Source organism: Ammospiza nelsoni, chromosome 14 (assembly GCF_027579445.1).
Source record: "Ammospiza nelsoni isolate bAmmNel1 chromosome 14, bAmmNel1.pri, whole genome shotgun sequence".
Taxonomy (NCBI): Eukaryota; Metazoa; Chordata; class Aves; order Passeriformes; family Passerellidae; genus Ammospiza; species Ammospiza nelsoni.
Window position 1 is genome coordinate 11,569,726 of NC_080646.1, and position 18,886 is coordinate 11,588,611.

General features: G+C 36.6%; 1 protein-coding gene across 3 annotated transcripts in view; it reads left to right on the forward strand.

Moving 5' to 3' along the window:
* DMXL2 (Dmx like 2) overlaps window positions 1-18,886 on the forward strand; it is a 47,545-nt gene that overhangs the window by 1,657 nt on the left and 27,002 nt on the right. For all 3 annotated transcript variants that reach the window (XM_059482563.1, XM_059482564.1, XM_059482565.1), the window contains exons 2-14: window positions 6,555-6,680; window positions 8,389-8,460; window positions 9,107-9,185; window positions 9,843-9,999; window positions 10,376-10,442; window positions 11,162-11,340; window positions 11,656-11,839; window positions 13,150-13,324; window positions 14,068-14,301; window positions 14,416-14,693; window positions 14,863-15,559; window positions 17,215-17,336; window positions 18,393-18,482. In XM_059482563.1, the coding sequence (XP_059338546.1) occupies window positions 6,555-6,680; window positions 8,389-8,460; window positions 9,107-9,185; window positions 9,843-9,999; window positions 10,376-10,442; window positions 11,162-11,340; window positions 11,656-11,839; window positions 13,150-13,324; window positions 14,068-14,301; window positions 14,416-14,693; window positions 14,863-15,559; window positions 17,215-17,336; window positions 18,393-18,482 (2,460 nt within the window). The remainder of the gene's footprint in view (window positions 1-6,554; window positions 6,681-8,388; window positions 8,461-9,106; window positions 9,186-9,842; window positions 10,000-10,375; window positions 10,443-11,161; window positions 11,341-11,655; window positions 11,840-13,149; window positions 13,325-14,067; window positions 14,302-14,415; window positions 14,694-14,862; window positions 15,560-17,214; window positions 17,337-18,392; window positions 18,483-18,886) is intronic.

The window sequence follows — 18,886 nt, forward strand, 5'->3', positions numbered from 1 at the left end:
ATTCTGTCAGTCAACATCACCTGTCTGGACAGAGCTTTGTGCCCCCAAACCGCTGAGCTGTTTGGAGCCAGGACTTCAGCTCAGATCCCGAGGCAGGTTTTGCAGTTCAGGTGACAGAGCCTGACTCTGCAGACCTGCTCTGAAGCCCCAGCACCTGTCAGGCACTGGCTCACAGCACCAGCAGGGCAGGGAGAGGGCAGGGGAGATGTACACAGCACGCTGTGGGAATCCATAGGTGTCTGCAGGAATACAGAGATATCTGCAGGAATCCACAGCTGTCTGGGAATCCATAGGTGTCTGCAGGAATACATAGCTGTCTGGGAATCCATAGGTGTCTGTGGGAATCCACAGGGCTGTGGCACAGGAGCTGCTGTTTGTGTGCACATGTGCCCACTCACGTTTTGGTTGGTGTTGGGGCGTTGAGAATGCGTGAGAACGGTTCAAAATTGCTACAACTGATTCATCGCAGGCACTTGAAAATACAGCTTTTTTGTGTGCAGAAATGAATCACTGCTGTTAAAAATACTCTGCTTAACAGCAGAATAATGGGTTGGGTACATATATATATGTACCCACTAGTTAATAGGTTTGGAACTATTTCCCTTTTTTCTTGAGGAGGAGTAGGAGAAGAAACTTCCTCTTAAGATTAATGTACTTTAGATGTCCAAGTCCAGCAATCTTAGGATTCCGAGAGAAGAAACACATTTTCTTCTAACCTGATTAGGGACATTGCAGTTCTCAGGTTCTTCATTCTTCCCTTCTTCTGTGGTTTGTCCTTGGCTTGTTTACATGACTCCTTGCTGGGGATAAAGGTAAGCTTTTAATTTCCAAGTCGGTGTAGCTAGAGGTAAGATGATAACACAGTCTGCCTCAACTTTTTTAAAGCTTTGGTTAAAGTCATCTAGTTATTCTGAGAATAAGAGAGGGAAATAAATAATTTTCCACTATTTTTCTCTCTGCCTGCTAAAACAAGTATTAGCAGCTGCGTAAAACCACAGAGATCCAAAGAAATAGAGATGGCTGTCTGTAGGTTGGCTACAAAGGTTTTGTCAGTGCTTATTCTGGAATGTGCAGGGTCCTTTCCTCCCTCAGCTCCCACATCTGCCTGCAGCAATCCTGACACACATCCAGCCTTTCCCAAGGAAGGGCTGAGGCCCAGAGATGTGTGTACCTGCTGGATGGTCTGGTAGAGCGGGTGATACACAGGAAAAACTGTTGGAAGGGTGATTAGAAGCAAAATAGCCCCATAATGCTATCTTGTACCAGACTGTCTCCTCAGCCTCCTTCGTCTGAGCTCTGAAAAGACTCTGCTTAAGCGAAGGGTCAAAGTACTGAGTGACAGAAGTTCTGGGAATAATTCTGTGCACTTTTCAGCTTGCTGTTAGTTCATGTTCTCATTTTAGCAAATATTGCTAACTGTGTTCCACAAGTGAGTTTACAGAAGGTTGAAGGTTTAGCTTTAAGCAGAGGGCCTTACAGCACAGACCCTGCCCTGACAGAAGAGGTGTTTGTGCCTCACAGTCTAACTGGTAGCTAATAAGCTTTTAAAGGTAGTAAAATGCATTTTTCAAACCACAGCTGATTGTGTTTAGCTTTTGTTCAGAAAGAGCTGGTTAAGCAGCTACAACAGAATGGAACTGTTTCTAAGGTTAGTCTGGGTTTAAAAATGAATAGATAAAAATAGCTATGTCATTTACCTAGAGGCTGGATTCTGTAAGTATAAAAATTTCAAGTGTCAGACGAGCAGGAAATGATATTTACTTTTGCACTGATTGTGCAAAATACAAAACCATAAACATCGTTAATGAAATATCAGAAGGTCAGATTTTAGGGATATCTAAGAATTTTACTGATAAAAGTGAGAAAAATTCATTTGTTATTTCTCATTTTTGAAAAGGACAAGGTTCTTAATGTATTTCTTTCCAGTATTGACACTTTGCCTGGAGCTGCGTGGGGTGAATTCCAGAAGCTATTGCAGATAAGTTTCCCACACCCCTGTAAATTTGTTTACCTTGTTGAAACCAGCAAAATCTTCATTCACACAGTTGTCCACAAGATACAGCAATTGAAAATAGGTTTGCTCTGCTGTGTTGGGTTCTCCTATGTTTTCACTACTTCATCCTACTTATTTGCAAATCCCTCTCAGTTATTTATTACTATTTACATATATCTATATGTTCTGCACTGTTTTTATGTAAACTGGATTGGACATGCTTAATATCTGAATCCTTACTAAGTTTTCTTATCTCTGTATTTTTAAGCATGTTGTAAAGTATTTAATCATGAATTTGTCTGAAATGTCAATTTAGGAAAGCCTGTTTCACAGGCCATGGGCTAGTAGTAAGTTAGGAGTTGTTTCTCAGTTATTTTGCTCGTTTGCATTAAGTGTATGTAATTCTAGAAGTACTTGGAAGGAGGAGGGGGAGGAAGTGCAAGTGATGTCCATTGATGAGAGCTTGGAAATAGTTCAGGATTCAGGTGTCTTCATTGCTAAGTGGAAGGTGGAGGAATTTCTGCCAGAAACGTAAAAATGAGTATTGTTTTACTAGAGGAGTCCTTTAAGCCCTGTACAGACTTTCAGGTTTCAATAGATGTTTTAATTCATGTAATTTTAGATGTTTATGAATTTCAGTTTTTTAATAACACCGATTGTTTTTCTTCCACATCATTTACCATCTTGAAATGCCTCTGCATCCCTGATAGTACACACAGGAGCTTGAGGACTTGTGTTTTATTATGCTTATGCCAAATTTGTAAAGAGTTGCAGGTTATAGAAAGAGATTTTTTTTGGCTTTTTTTATACAGAGAGAAGTATTTGTGTAAGGAAAAACCCAGATGAGACTGTGAAGGAATAATTGTTTCCCTGTCTCTTAGTTCCAGAAGCAAACTGGAAAACATGAGCAGCTGAAAAAGACAGAAGCATGTGCTGCTTTCATATTATCTGAAAACTGAGGATATAGCATAAACTGTTAGACTAGGACACAATGTCCTACTTCTGTGTGGTGCTCCTGCATTCAATTAAAGTTTTGTAATTGTTCATTTCAGTGGTCCCAGATCTTGACAGATAGAGCAAACATTGGCAAACTACAGCTTATTAATTGCTTATGGATCTTGCAAGTCATCCTTGCATTCTGGCGGTTTTGCAACTCCATTTAATTTTCTCCTTGAAGTTATCAGTGACATTAGAAATGGAGGTTGGCAGATACTCCATGTGGGTGGTTCTTACTGCACTTGTTTTGTTCAGTCACTGCTCATAATTCTGTTTATTTAAGAGCTCTGTGCTGCTCTCATCCATTACTGTATCTCGGTGCTGTATTTTTCATCTTTCCTGTCTGTATGGCTTACCAATTTTCCATTCCTTTTATCAGGCTAGGCAGATTGTCAGTCTGCTACCACCAATATTGTGGCCTCTGTTTCTCTGGCAGGAGAGACCTGTGGTGGCACAAATGACCTCATGATGTTGTTGTCAGCTGAATCCTTAAGGAACTACTGATGTTAAATATTGTGACACTTCCCTGTTCTTTGTCACTGTGGGGTGTTTCTGCTGCATTACCAGCTTAAGGACAAAAGAAAAGAGGATTTAACAGAAAAGTGTTCTCTTAAAGTATAAACATGTTAATATAATGAAGACATCAGAAAAGCTGCATAAAAGCAATCAAATGAAAAACTTGCATTTAGGCATATAACATGAAATATGAAAATGTCTTTCAATCATAAAACTATATGGACCTTTTTCAAATGTGTGTTCTAATGACTTTACTTCATAAAATTATTTTAAGATTTCATATACTTTCAAGAAAGAAGGCACATTCTTACAACAAATATCTACACTCAGAAAATTACCCCAGAGCCACGAGGTAGCAGCACTTGCTCTACCAGCCTAGAGCTGAAGGCTAGTGTCCTGCTGCTGGGAAGGGGCTCTGCCTGCCCCCCTAACCAAGGGGTCCCCACTGCTGGCACAGGGCACTCAGGCTGCTGAGTCACTTGTTGGTGCAGCAGGAAGCACAGGCAAAGAGTAGGATGCCTACAAGTGACAAGAAGATTTCACAAAGGAAAGAGATCTCTGTATCTTGATGAATAAGAACCACCTTTTCAGTTACCTGTGTAAAAATATGCTAAATAGTTCATAATTAGCTGAAAAGTTAATGCTTTGTTGGTGGAAGAAGTGTAGGTAGGGGACAGAAAAGATGAAAAACTGAAATGTTTGAAGAGAAACACTAAATTCTTTTGCTTCACAGAATAAACAGACATAGCCAAGGATAAATTATTTTCTGTTTCATGCATTATGAGCTGTGCAAACACATACAAATGGGCATGTTTAAGAACACTAAGCATAAGGAAATTGAAGTTGATAAGCCTTTTACTTTTACAATTTGACACACACATACATGTCTCTTGCTAATAAAAATGCGACTAATGATAAGTTATATATAATTTAGCTTGAAATTTGCGACTCAAGTTATGAATACCAACAGTGAATTGGGGATTTGAAAGGTTTAAGTCCTTGTTTTAAGTGGATCAACACCTCTTTTTATTTAGATAATTTAAGTCACATCTTTTAGTGGGTTTGTACTGGTAGTTATGGAGAAGACTGTTGAAAAGAAGATGACTCAATTCTTTTCTGTTTCAATGCTCACCCTTTGAAGTTTAAGTAGGAGAATAAATTTCTTGTGAATATTTGAATTCTGAATAAATTGTTGGAACAAGAGGATGTTTTATTTTCCTGTCTACTTCTGGGCATTCACATCCTGGTCTTAATCTTCTTCCTTCATACTAAGGAGCCCATACTGTTTCATCCAGTATTCAACACTGCTGGTGAAGCTTGTTTTGTAAAGAATACAGTATAAAAATAGGAAAGCAATGAAACAAAAGGACTTTCTGTTCAATGCCAGAATTTATTTCAGAATCTCATCTTTCTTTCTCTTATATCCTGGAAATAATCGTATTCAATTTTAATAATAACTTACTCCCTTCCAGACTGAGTCTAATAATCACATAGCCTAGTCATCAAGGAGCTGGGATATTCTGTTACACAGATAATCTCGCTCCAACAACCTTTTAGCAATGCTGCTTACATTGTGAATCACTCCAGTATCAGTTCCTCAGAGCTTCCCAGAACAGCAGTGTGGGTTATTGTGTCTCACACAACACTGTCGTTCTATTTTTGTGAGGTGACCTTGGAAATCTTTTAGACAATCTGTCTTATCTGCAATTTTCATTTTTGTGTGTGCAGTTGTGTGGTGTATTAATTTCTGGGGATTGAGTTTTTGCTTTGCTGCTTGTATTGCTGTTCCTTTCTGTTCCATGCAGTGACATACTTTCACTAAGTTAAACTCTTTTTTTCAGCATTTCTCACTTGTTGCTCCTTCCCAGGAGAATTAGAAGTAGACATAGAAAGTCGTGAGACCTAAACTGTCCATTCTGATTCCAATGGTGGTCTTACACCCTCATCTTAGTGCAGCCACTGAGGGGCACTGGTGGTAAATCAGTACAAATACAACTTTCATACATTTACAATAAAGTAGCCTTTACACTGATTGATCTCAAAGTAGAGGGCAAGGGCTGACTCAGTATTTTGGAAATTATTGTGAAAAATCCAGTGGACAAGTTAAAGTGACAAGTAATTTTGTACCATCTGAAATTCACTGTGGAGGACTTGCATTCTCTGCTTAACTCAGGTGTTATAAATTTCTGCCTACTGTATTGGAATCAGTGGAAAACTTGCTTTAAGGAAAGAAACTTCCAGCTTTAACTGGTTACTGTAAAAGGCTTAGTGGAGATTGATTCTAGGGAGAGATTTCTGTGCCTGAAGGTGGGAGCTCAATGGGACAGATAATCTGGAGTGATTAAACTTTTTAGAACAGGTGAAAGGTTGGCAGACAGGTATATATATATTTATCCTGCCAATAAAAAGTGCTGCAGGCTGTCACTGTTCTATAGCTACTATGTAGACAAATTCTTTAGAATATAGAGTGTATTGCACAACAGTATATCCAAAAGAAATCTTTGTTGTTTTACAGTCTTATAGTAATATGACTTCTTAAAACTCAGAAAAGCCCAGAAATTACATTACTATAGAAAAGAATCCCTTAACAATCTTGATTTTAAAAAATAATAAAGAAGGCAGATGGAGGTACAAGACACACCTATTGAAGAAAGGTACATGCAAATTCACTAAGAAATGCTCCTGGCTTGACTGCCTTGCTCTAAGTGTCAACAAGAGTTGGAGGGGAGAAAAAAAAATCTACTAAAATTTAAAACAAACAAAAAGTAAATAGCTCAAGTTTCTTGATTTCAATTTGGGATTTGAGTTGGTTTTTTTTTTTTTACTCTTTTCTGTTTGCTTTCATTTAAACCCTGATAGTGTTATGGTCTCCCTTGCTACTTTGTTTTTCCTTGTTGCTCATTGAATTAGTGAGGAGCAAACCCGCTACATTGTAACTTCCTGTTTAACTGGGATGTTCACAGCTTCCAAAAACATCAGTCCTGTAGCAAGTGTTTAGTTAGCTTTTAAAATAAACATTTAATTTTATTTCTTTTGAAAATTGTTTCAGGCATATGGCTCTGGTTGTGACATTGTTATTCTGGCAAATGACTTTGAATGTGTGCAGATTATTCCCGGTGCTAAACATGGAAATATCCAGGTCAGTTGCGTGGAGTGCTCCCAGCGACAAGGCAGGGTAAGGATTTCAATAAATCTGTATAGAAGTTTTAAAATTTGAGAACTCTAAATTAAATAATTAAACAGCAACATAATACATTAAGGGAATGAAAGAGTTAATTTCCCAACAAAGATCATGATTTATTGATCTGGGACTTCTGAGTAGCACCTCTTGTGTTAGTCTTATTCTTTCAATTTATTAGTAATTTGGGGGAGGGAGAAAGGTAGAGGAAGCAGGAGACATGTTGGAACAAAGGTTTTATTCCCTTTCTGGGACCTGCAATAAGAGGTGTGACAAAATGTGAACAGATGCATTAGTTACAGTACAATATCAGAACTGGGATGGTACTGAAATGATGGTTACTGGCTCCATTTTGTGTGCTTCCATCTAACAAAAGAAGAAATGGATAAATCATTTATCTATACATACGTATACACATATGTGTGTGTGTCCTGCAAAGTCATGAATTTGAAATACATTTAGAAAGGCTTCAGCATGTTTAGTGTGTTTAGAAGTGCTACACCAAGAGCTGTCATAACTGCATGGCCCCTTGATTTGCTTAGTGGTTTCATTCTAAATCCCCAAACAATGCTAGAGAGACGGGTTAGAAAGAGGAAGGAAAAAAATTTTCTAGGAGTTCCAGTAGAGCACTGAGCAAATTTTGTTTGTCCGTTGTCACTGCTGACTAGAATTAAAAATTGGTACCAGTACTGAGGGAGCCCTAGTTAGGATTTGGGCAGATTTAGTTGGCAGAGCCCTTGAACGTCAGCAGCACAGTCCCAGTAAGAGTGGGAGAGAGATCCCAGCTTCAGAGATGGTCCCTGCAAGACCACCACAAACCCCTGGGTGGTTCTGCATTCAGGACTCTGAACACACAGTCTGTTCTCTGACTGACTCTGTTGTTGCAACCTTCTCTCCCCCTCCCCCTAAGGAAGAAATAAGATTTCGTAATAAATGCCATGAAACTTTTGCATCATTTCCGTTTTGAGGAAACCAGATCCTGGATGGGAAGGACTTAAACAGTTTTTCTTTAAAAATCTTCTAAAGAAGAAAGAGAAGTTTTAAAGATAGTTAGAAGTATTTAAAGGATATGAGTATTAGGAACAAGCCCAGATAAATACCTAAGGAATACTATTTTGTGTTTAGAGATTTCTGTGAAATAAGTGAATGAAAGAAACTGAAGGGTTCAATGGCATATGTACTTCAGTTTTTCTATTTACCATTTATATCCTCTCAAAATGTATTTGAATGCTAAAAATAGAGTTGCATTTCTTTCTGCTTTTTGTAACTATTATTTAGTGATACAAAATGTAATCTAGGGACACAGACACTAATAATTAATGCATTAGTTAGCTGTGAAGTACACAGAACACGAGCAGAAGCAGTGAAGGCATCAACTTTCTCTTGTGCATTAAGAGTAGTTGCTCTAGATGACTGTGACTGTGTTTGTGCCACTGAAAGAGATGTCTGCCCTGTTTAGAGTTAAAATGTGAAAGGTGGGTTTATTCAAGAGTGTTTTCCTCAATTGCCTTAAGAAAATATACCCATAACACAGTTAATTACATTTGTACTAATTTCACTTTTCAAGTGAAATTTCAACCCTGGCACATAGAAGAGGTACTGGAAATTCTTTAGCTAATTTGGAATACTAAGGAGCACTTACTCCGCTTGCCTCCTGACCTTACATTTTGAGTCTTCAACTTTTTTTTTTCTTTCCTTTCCCCAGATTGCTGCATCATATGGAAACGCTGTTTGCATTTTTGAACCACTTGGTATAAATTCTCATAAAAGAAATTGTGTAAGTGTGTATTTCATTATTTTAATTCTGTTAAGGCTCTTAGAAGAGGCAAAAGTCTGTCTGCCAGTTATTTTTATTATATTATGTTGGCACACAACAGAAAAATGGATAAACAGTTTCCACCAATCATAATACAACTGGATGGGTAGACTCTTTCAGTGAATGAGCTGTGGACTGCACTTCTCCTAAGTCCCCAACATTTTGTTCTTGAGTCTCATACTAGAATGACAAGCTGGTATTTCTTATTTGTGAGGTTATGAGAGGTGCAGGACAGACATACAGCACAGACTTGTTTAGTGCACCCAGACTTATTTTAACAGCACAGACATGGCTGAGCGCTTGACCACTGAGGATGTTCCCAAGCAGGTTTCACAATCTTTGTGGTATCTATACTGCCATCCCTTACGTTCCTCTAAATCTATGGTCACAGTAGTTCAAAAGTAATCTACAGAAATATTTGTATGTGGGACAAGTCCAGATAGATTTTACAAAACGATTTTAAAACATACTAAAACTTGATGTACCAATCTATCTCTTAATACTTTTGCAGCAGGCTTAATAGCAATTTCATATAGAAAGAAATACCAATATCTTTATTTTTTGCTGTTGATGTGAGACTTAATCCTTGACTGTTTTTACACTACAGCAGCTGAAGTGTCAGTGGCTAAAAACTGGGCAATTCTTCCTCAGTTCTATGACTTACAACCTGGCCTGGGATCCTCAAGGTAATGCATCATTTATGAAATATTTGGTCAACATTTGTAGTTAGAATGACTTGAACACAAAATATTATTAATATAATAAAATGAGAGCTTGAATATGCAGATTTTAAATTACCTCTTCTCAGGCAGTGTTGCATAAAATGTGAAGCCACAGTTAACATTTGTTAAGATGCTGTGCCAAGTGTTTGCCTCTCTTATGTAAGATTTTGGTTTGGGAATCACAGTGCTAAGTTGTTAACTGACTTAAATTGTCACTAATAATCATTTAAATGAAATTTTAGCACAAAAGTCAACAATGTACCTAGACACAAATCTTTATAAGATGTCTTTGTATTTATTTGCGATATGAATAGCTATTAAGCATCTGCAACATTTATTGGTAAATACAATTCTATGATTCAAAGTTCTCCTTTTAACAATGCAAAAAGAGGAACTAAATAAATAGCCTTGGTATTCTTTCTTGAAAGATACTATAAATTCAAAATGTTTTAATAAAACCAGCTGGGTGAGATGATGGAACACCTTATCATATTTAAAATGGACTAAAGTTTAGCATTCAACCTATTCTGGATAATTCACAACAAAATATGATGAGAGGCTTAATCTTTCAACATACCTTCATCATCCTGTTTCCATAGCTTTGGTATCACTCCCTTTCAGGTAACAGGTTATTGACAGCAACAGACTTTTTGCAATTGTGGGCCCCTCCATCTGATGACATTCTAGAGGAAGATGAAGATGATGATGCCAGCAGTCAGATCAAGGATGATAAAGTTCTCCCAGTTCTAAATGACTGGAAATGTGTCTGGCAGTGCAAGTGAGATAATTTTTGTTTTAAGACAAATTGCAATGCTACCTCACCTGTATTTTAAAATGTACTTTTAAATACCCTAAAATTCAAACAATATAAGTTATTTCAAATAAAAAATCCTCACCCCTATTGAATCTAACCTAGCTTGCTGTATTGAAACCAATTTTTTCAGCTGTCTTTTCAATAAAGTATGAAAATACTTCTTTGCTCCTACTATTCAAAAAGTATGCTTAAAGAAACAACTATAAAATACTTAATCTAATTTTTACTTAATTCAATATTAAATTTAAATAATTAACAGTAACACTGAATCAACTGAATACCTATGGACTAATATTTTAGAATAAATAGACCTTACTTAACTTGCTCTTTTGTTCTCTAGGACTGCAACATCAGTACATTTGATGTCATGGTCTCCTGATGGTGAATATTTTGCAACAGCTGGGAAGGTAAGGACAAAAAAGAATAATTGAGTTTTTGCAGTATTTTTCATTTGTCTGACAAAAGTAATATGTATAGACCTGAACCCTACATTCTATTGTAATCTTAGCAATGGTAAATTATGATCTCATGTAATGCTGTATTTTGTGTAATTCCATGGATTTTAGCAACAAGAAATTTGATTTATCTATGTATTCCTACTGAATACATGAGTAAATGACAGTGATACAGACTTGTATGTATGTATGTGTTATATTTTTTTAAAAAAATTTTTTTAGATGTAGTATACTTAGATGAATTTTCAGATATACATAAACAATCTTTTCTACTTCTGTTGAAAGTAATGAGATCATTATGATCTGGTATAATATGCACATATCTGGATAAATTAAAGAAGGTTTTTATTTAGTGAATTCTGGTTCAGTTATCAATTCTATTTCAGTTTGCAATACTTTTTGTCAAATCACTATTCAAGCTAAGTTTTCAATTAATAATTCTCTTTAATGTACCCTCTCATTTGAATGATTCCTTTTGGTTTACAAGTCTCAATAGGTAAGCACTTTTTACTGGCACCTACTGTTAGTTGAACAGCGAGATGAATTTTAGTTCTGAGCCAAATTTTCATGAACAATACCAGAACAGCAGTTGGTTATTGCTTGTGATTTTGTTCTTGTTACATTTTTAATTATAGCTACCTAAGCCCCTGGCTTTTTATTGGTTTACCTAGGATGACTGCCTCTTGAAGGTTTGGTATCCTATGACTGGTTGGAAGTCATCTCTCCTGCCCCAAGAGAATGAAGAAAAGAAAAAAGGCTCAGAGGATGTGCAGTTTTCCTTTGTTTATTTGGCGCATCCCCGAGCAGTGACAGGATTTTCCTGGCGGAACATCAGCAAGTACATGCCCAGGTTTGAAAGCTGCCTTTTTTCAAAAAGCAAGCAAGCCTTTGATCAGGTGTTTTTTTAACATTCTGCCTAATGTTTTGCCATCAAGAGCATGAGACTTCTCTTCTTATACTTTGAAGAAACAAGGCATGGCAATACCTTCCCATTAAGTTCTGTATCACCAGGTTTAAAAATGATAATCATGTTAACCTTCAGTTAGGGGAGAAGCAGAAATTTGGATAAAACAGTAACTACTAAATTCTTGTACACTCCCCTAATTTCTGCTATGTCTATGTAACTGAGTTCCCCAGGCAGTAATTTTGCTGTCTCTGCCATCAGGGGGTTGGTCTGTAATGTGTTACTCACCTCATGCCTCGATGGCATCTGCCGGCTGTGGGCAGAGACGCTGCTGCCCGAAGATACTCTCCTGGGGGAGCAGATCTGTGAAACCACCACCTCCAGCATCAGCAGCACCATCTCTCAGTCTGGAAAGCAAAAGGACACTATACAACATGCACTAGAGGTACATGTAAATACTTAATTTGTGACATTTTTATTTCAGGATTCTCAAAACTTTAAATATTGAAGGATATAGAGCTCTAAGAATGTGTATTATGTAATACCTATATGCATAACGGAATAACCTGAATTATTCCATATCAGGTTTTGAAGTCTATTACTAAACACTGAAAAAGTCAGAGACTCCAACTCTGCATTCATACACCATGTTTTTAAAACTCAATTTGCTTTTTTTATAGTTAGCTAACAGTGATGGGAAGAGACAGTCTTTAATGTGGAATAGTAATGATGGTTTCATTGTGATTTGGTCTGAAAGTCTGCAATTATAAAGACAAAATAATAACTAAAATCTTAAATTTTAGTTACTTCATTAGATAATTTTGTTTCAGTGACAGTCTTATATTCTTAGTGAGTCTATAAAGTTTACAGTAAAAGAAAACCTGTCTGTAGAAGCAGCTGCTCCTGGTCAACCTTAACAAGCACCTTTTTCTCATGAGAAAGGGCATACCAAAGATCATCTGCAGCTACAAATGTGAGTGTGAGAATGTTTCAATTAACTGTGTGGGATGTGTGAGAGTGTCCAAGATAAAAGAGAAAGAAACATCTGTTCTTCCATTTAGTTGTCTGATTGGTCAGTCTTTAATCACTGGCTGTGTAGTTGATCCTTCTTGTGCACAGAAAAAACATATAAATACTCAAGTGTGTTTAATAAAGATGATCCTGCTAGATGACAAAGTGGTGGTCTGTTATCCTCAGCACTACACTATCAATATAAAACCAAGGAAAGATAAGAAAACAAAAAAACACCTCACCACTCATTTGTTGACCATTACAATCAGATGAAGGTTTTACTTCTTAAATATCATGGCCATCAATAAATAGGGAGCTTGGGAGCAATTACACTTCAGACTGTTAAATCACTTGTGCTCTTTATATGCTCAGAAATTTTCAGTCATACAAAAACAATTCATTATAAAATTATATTACAAAAGTTACTGCTTTTAGATTGTTTTAATTTTGTCCATTAATGTTGTGCAAAATCCTGTGTATTTTTTGTGGTGTTGTTGAGTAGATATTAAAGGAACTTTTAGAAGACTGTTAGAAGAGATTTACTTTTGGGTCGATCAGAAGTACATAATACATCTAATTACTAATTAGATGTATCATGTTACTAATCTGTGTTGAAATATATTTAAAATAATCCTTTTGAAATTAGTCTTCATTTTGTTAGTAGAAAGAAGCTTTATGTAAGTGTAACTTTTTATCTGACAATGTTTTTGGTATTTATTAATTTATTTTTTATAACTACAACAGACAATTCATCATTTGAAAAATATGAGAAAAGGACAAAGGAGATCTTCAGTTCTTGTTACCCACACAGATGTACTGCCAGATCAGCAGGGCATTCATGAAGTTCAGCGACACATTTCCCATCAAGCAAATGCACTTGGTCACTTCCACATAGCAGCAAGCATCAACCCTAATACAGGTGAAATACAAACATTGATTAGACTGCAATAATGTGTTTGCACAACATGGAAAAAATAAAGGAAGCTGAGCTTTGTATCATTAAATAGAGGGAACTTGTAGGAAGTCTGTTATTTGGCATAGAGTTTTTTAAGACAAATGAAGCTGAATTTGTTCTGAATACCTTCAGCATCTTTATGAGCAAATGAAATTCATCTTTGCAGATCAGAAGGCAAAAGAAGCATAAATTTCCGATCTGGTTGGTGTTTGATTCTTGGGTTTGGAGGGCCATGGTATATGATGAATAGAGTAATTGCATCCTGCAGAATGTAGTGATTGAAAAAGACTATCAGAGTCTCTTGGTGGGAAAACAGCTGATTTTTATAGAATAATGCAGAATATTTTTAAAGAAGGAAAAGATTAAGGAGCAGTGACTTTCTTTACCTAAAACCCATACATGAAAGTCAACACTGCAACATATGAAATTGAGCAGTTAGAACCACTAAATATCATTTACCATTCACATAAGAATAAATTTTCATGTAAATGTATTGACCTTAAAATATCTTTGCTGTTTTCATTACAATTGGATGTAAAATCTTGATCTTTACCTTTTTAATCTTGCAGGCACAAATTATGTTATACCTAAAATAAGTGAAATGTGTATATGTACATATATATATATGAATAAAAAGATGAGTGGTTAATACATAGCTTTATATGGTTTAATACATAGGTTTTTTATTTGTTTCAAAATGTCCACAGATATTCCTTCAGTGTTGGCTGGAACTGCTTTTAATACAGATGAAGGAAGTGGAGGCTTTGTTGTCCACTGGCTGAATAATAAAGAATTTCATTTTACATCCTCTATTGAAGTATTCATGCAGCATCTAAGACAAATTTCGGAACAACAACTAGAACAAGATTTTGATATTGAAGCTGAAGAGGAAGAAGAAACAGAAGAAAAAGAAAAAGGCTTACATATGAAGTTAGATCATGGTTAGTAATCTGGTTAGTTCTGACCAGCTAGTACTACTAGCAGATTAAAAAATTCTGTGTTGAATGGAAACTGATAGGGATATCTTTGCAAAAAATGGCATATTTCTGTTGCAGATTTGTCTATAGATAGAGAATCAGAGACAGGGACTGGTACAGGCTCTTCAGAACATGAAGATGGAGAAAGAGAGGGAAGCCCCAAAACATCTCTGCTAGCAGGGCCTCGCCTGCCTCTGCCCACAGTTTTGTTGGACCGGAAAATCGACTTGCTCCTAACAGAATGGAACAGGAATCCAGATATGCTTTTCACTATCCATCCTGTTGATGGGACCTTTCTAGTGTGGCATGTGAAGTATTTAGATGAACACACTCCAGGCATCTTTCGACAAGTTCAGGTATGGCATATTTGAAATGGTTTTATTTTTAATGCTAACATTGTCCTTTGCTTTAGAGCTGAATATCAGTAGGAATTCTGTTTAAGTACTTCCTGTAAAATAGCTAACATTTATTCAGGCTGAAGCTGAGTTCATATATTCTGATTTTTTCTTTTTCCTTTTTTTTTAGGTTTCATTTTCTTCTAGGATTCCTGTTGCATTTCCATCTGGAGATGCTAGCTCCCTTAGCAAAAATATTATGATGTATGCCTGCCCCGTCTTTGTAAAAGACAGCAGCAGTGCTGCACAGCAGAAAACAATGGACTTTCCAGATAATACTCTAGCAAATAAAGGACCAAGCTTTGCCCAGGACAGTGCAAATGTGAATATAATTTCTCCTGTGGTAATGATGATTTCCAAACACATAGATGGCTCTCTAAACCAGTGGGCAGTTACTTTTGCTGATAAATCAGCTTTCACTACTGTGCTAACTGTATCCCATAAGTTCAGGTACTGTGGACACCGCTTTCACCTCAATGATCTGGCCTGCCATTCTGTTTTACCATTGCTGCTGACATCTTCTCATCACAATGCTCTGTTAACTCCTGAGTCAGACACCTCCTGGGACTCCGACAGGATAAACAGGATGATGGATCCTATTAAGCATAAGAGAGGCTCTTCTAAGCAGCAGCTTAAGAATGCAGCAACCCGTACATTCCATGACCCAAATGCAATCTACAGTGAGCTGATTCTGTGGCGAGTAGACCCCATAGGACCTTTATCCTACACTGGAGGAGTGTCTGAGCTGGCTCGAATTAACTCTCTTCACACCTCTGCTTTCTCTAATGTAGCCTGGCTTCCAACACTCATTCCCAGCTATTGCCTTGGTGAGTGTACCTGGCATGTTTCCATATAAAGTTAACAGTGTGTGTTGTAGAATTAATGTGTTACAATAAATTACTGTTTTATTTGGAGTGTATTTACATTTACTTTTCAAAAATTTCCTTTTACTATGCAAATTAAGCATTTTTACTTTGTTTTAAGCTACTGCAAATCACTTGCAGTGGTCTGAGTGTGTCTGCAGTCCCTGTGGATCAGCTGACACTCAGGAACTCCTTTGTGTGAGTAAGCACTCCTTGCTCCCACAGAGAACAGGATGCTGCCTTTCCCCAGTGCTTCAGGCAGCTTCCTTGAGTGCTCTCTGCATTGATGTGGTTTGCAAATGCAAGTGTGCTGATGGCTTAGGGTGCTGGCCACGTGCAGCTGCAGGGACATTGGCTTGAACAGAGCTAATAATTGGACCACCTGGACATCAGAACTAGAGGGGAAGATTTTCAGCCAAAACTGGCATTAAATTGGCTCAAATCCCTTTAAAATGCTGGCTTAAAAGTGCTTAGGAGGTCCTGAAACAGTACTGAAGTTTTTCAGACCACCAGAAGCTTACAAAAGCCCAGTTAGAACCCAGGACATTTATAAATAAATAAAGTACATTAACTTTACAGAACTGCAAAGAACACTTTTTCAGGGGTCAGACTGTACAACGTCTGATGTATGATGCCCTTGGCCAATTCTTCAGTTTTTGTTTTTAATTTTAGAGCTTTCCATTGCAATTAAGAAAATTACTTCTACAAATGTTGCTCTATGAAGCCACACAGATACTTATTTTCTAATTGTCACAAAGATGTGTTGTAGTAGTTGTCATCTTTGTATACAGTACTAAAAGCCATTTGTACTGTGGGGTAGCATTAAATTTTATACTAATGCAAAGTTATAAATACATAATATATTTCATTTAAAATAAAACAAATTCTTTTTCTCTACTTACATAGTAACATTCTGGGCTGTCTGTATCCCACAAAGTGTTCTAAACACAAATAATGAGCTTCATTCTTGTAGTTTGGAGGAAAATGGATATCACAGTGTAAAGCCTGTTGTATGTACTGTTGAGAAACAAAAAAAGACACTCTTAAATTTTTCATATCTTGTTCAGAACTCTAGACATATCTATTTTTTCCTCCACTTTTATGTCTGCACTTCAACTGCAGGGCAGAAGGGAATATTCATAGAGATTAATTTTATGTAAAGAGCCTAGGGTCAATAAACAGGGAAGAAAGCTATGGCTGAATAGCTTCCCCTTACACTCCCAAGGTTCCCCTGACAACCTTGGGAATGTGGAGTTGGCTCTTCCAAGCAATGCCCTGGAGATGACAGCAAATCAAATATCACCAGAGTAAAGAATGGCAGCCTTCCCTTAGGTGTACTACAGACTGGGGCTTGTGTGAATAGTGTTTGTAAACATACATGAGTTCAGCTTAGATTGCTGAACCTTTTTGAGGAGTTCTGGGTACATTCATGAACAGAAAGGGAATTATTTCAAAGTTCAAATGATGTATTAATGCACACATTTGCTTAGGTTTTTTGCTTCAATGCTTGATGAAAATTATGTTTGAAGCATATTCACATACTGAGGATTGTAATAGACTGCTTGGTACCATTGACTGCCATTTTTTTCTTCATGAATTTTTTTTGTATCTCCTATTAGGTACCTATTGCAACTCTGCTAGTGCTTGCTTTGTTGCATCAGATGGCAAAAACCTGAGGCTCTATCAAGCTGTTGTAGATGCACGAAAGCTTCTGGATGAATTATCTGACCCTGAATCATCTGTAAGTTCTACATGGTTTGGTTTGAAAGTGTTAAAATACAACTAATGTAACTCACCTTTCCCCCCTTCCAGTGGTTTGTCTTTCTTTAGTTCTGTGTGATTTTTGTGCCATTCCATGTATAGATCTTATGCATTACATCTTGCATAGTTGCACATTTTGCAGCTTTCTTTAAGCATTTGCAGAAAAAATGCAGCTATTACTACTAAAAGTGTCTGCACTGAACCAAAATTTCACATACAAGTTTCTCCAACCTGTGGCAGGCGGGAAAAGGAAAAATAGGATTTCTTAGTTTGTCCTCTCAGAAAAGGGGAGTCAAGAGCAAGAGGGAAAAGGAAAACAGAAGAGCAAGGCTGAGGTGTATCCACCTAAGTTACATCTATATATGAGGAAGGGCAGAGATGGTGGGATATAAGGGAATCAGCTAAGGGTCATATTAGCTTTCTTTTTTCAATAACTAATTTTTTCATTCTTTTTATCTTTCATTTCTGTGACTTTAGGAAAAGTAAAGCCTGACCTTGTACTGTTATTGTATAAAGAAACACATCTTTAATTTTTTTCTCATTCTTCTGTTATTTTATAAACCATCTTGCAAGACAAGGCCTGTCAGTATTCAGATCAGTCTGAAGAATCTGTTCTAGGAGCAGTGACTCTGAACATTCCAGCAAAAATCAATAGAGCTTTCAGCTTATATATAAGCTGTACTGAAGGTGTTTTCTACATGTTGTGACAAAAGCTTGAAAGAGAAGTGAAAGGGTATATTGTTTCTCATTGCACAGACACATTATGTGGTGTTATGCAAGGATAAATCTTTAAATTAGCAATATTTAGCTTCCATAAAAACTGGTGTTTCATCCCCATGAAGAGCTACTGACTCACAACAGTGCACATGCTTTGATAAATACATTATTCATGAGTGTCAAAGTGACAACTGCAAGAAATCTGTTACGGTTTGTGCCAACAAGAAAAAATTGAAGCATCAGTTTATCATAAGCAACTGCAATTTTCTTCTGTCCAAAGGAAAAATATACTAATTCTACTCATTTTTCTCTGTTTCAGAAACTTATTGGGGAGGTGTTTAATATTGTGAGCCAACAATCTACTGCTCGACCAGGATGTATCATTGAGCTTGATGCAATAACTAACAAAGTAAATAAATGGTTGACTCTCTAGGGTAAACATAAGGGTGTTTAATAACTTTGTTTGTTAATTAGCCTAATCTGTTGAAAAGACATAAAAGAGATTACATTTTTCTAGGGTTACAATGATTGCTTTGAATTTTTATGAATATTGAAGTACCTTGAGCATTTTACTAAGCCAACTTTTTGTTAGCTGCTAAGAGCTCAAAGTTCATTTTTAGAGTAAAGCTATATTTTCTAAGCATATTATTGAAGAAAACTAAACTTTACTAAAGAATTATTTCCATGGTATCATAATTTAAAGGAAATAATTACAATCCCCTCAAACACAAAAAAACCAAAAATAAATTTTAAATAACTTTTAAAAGCCCAAACCTAAAAATTAGATCTGACTATCCAAAATGTAAGAATGTA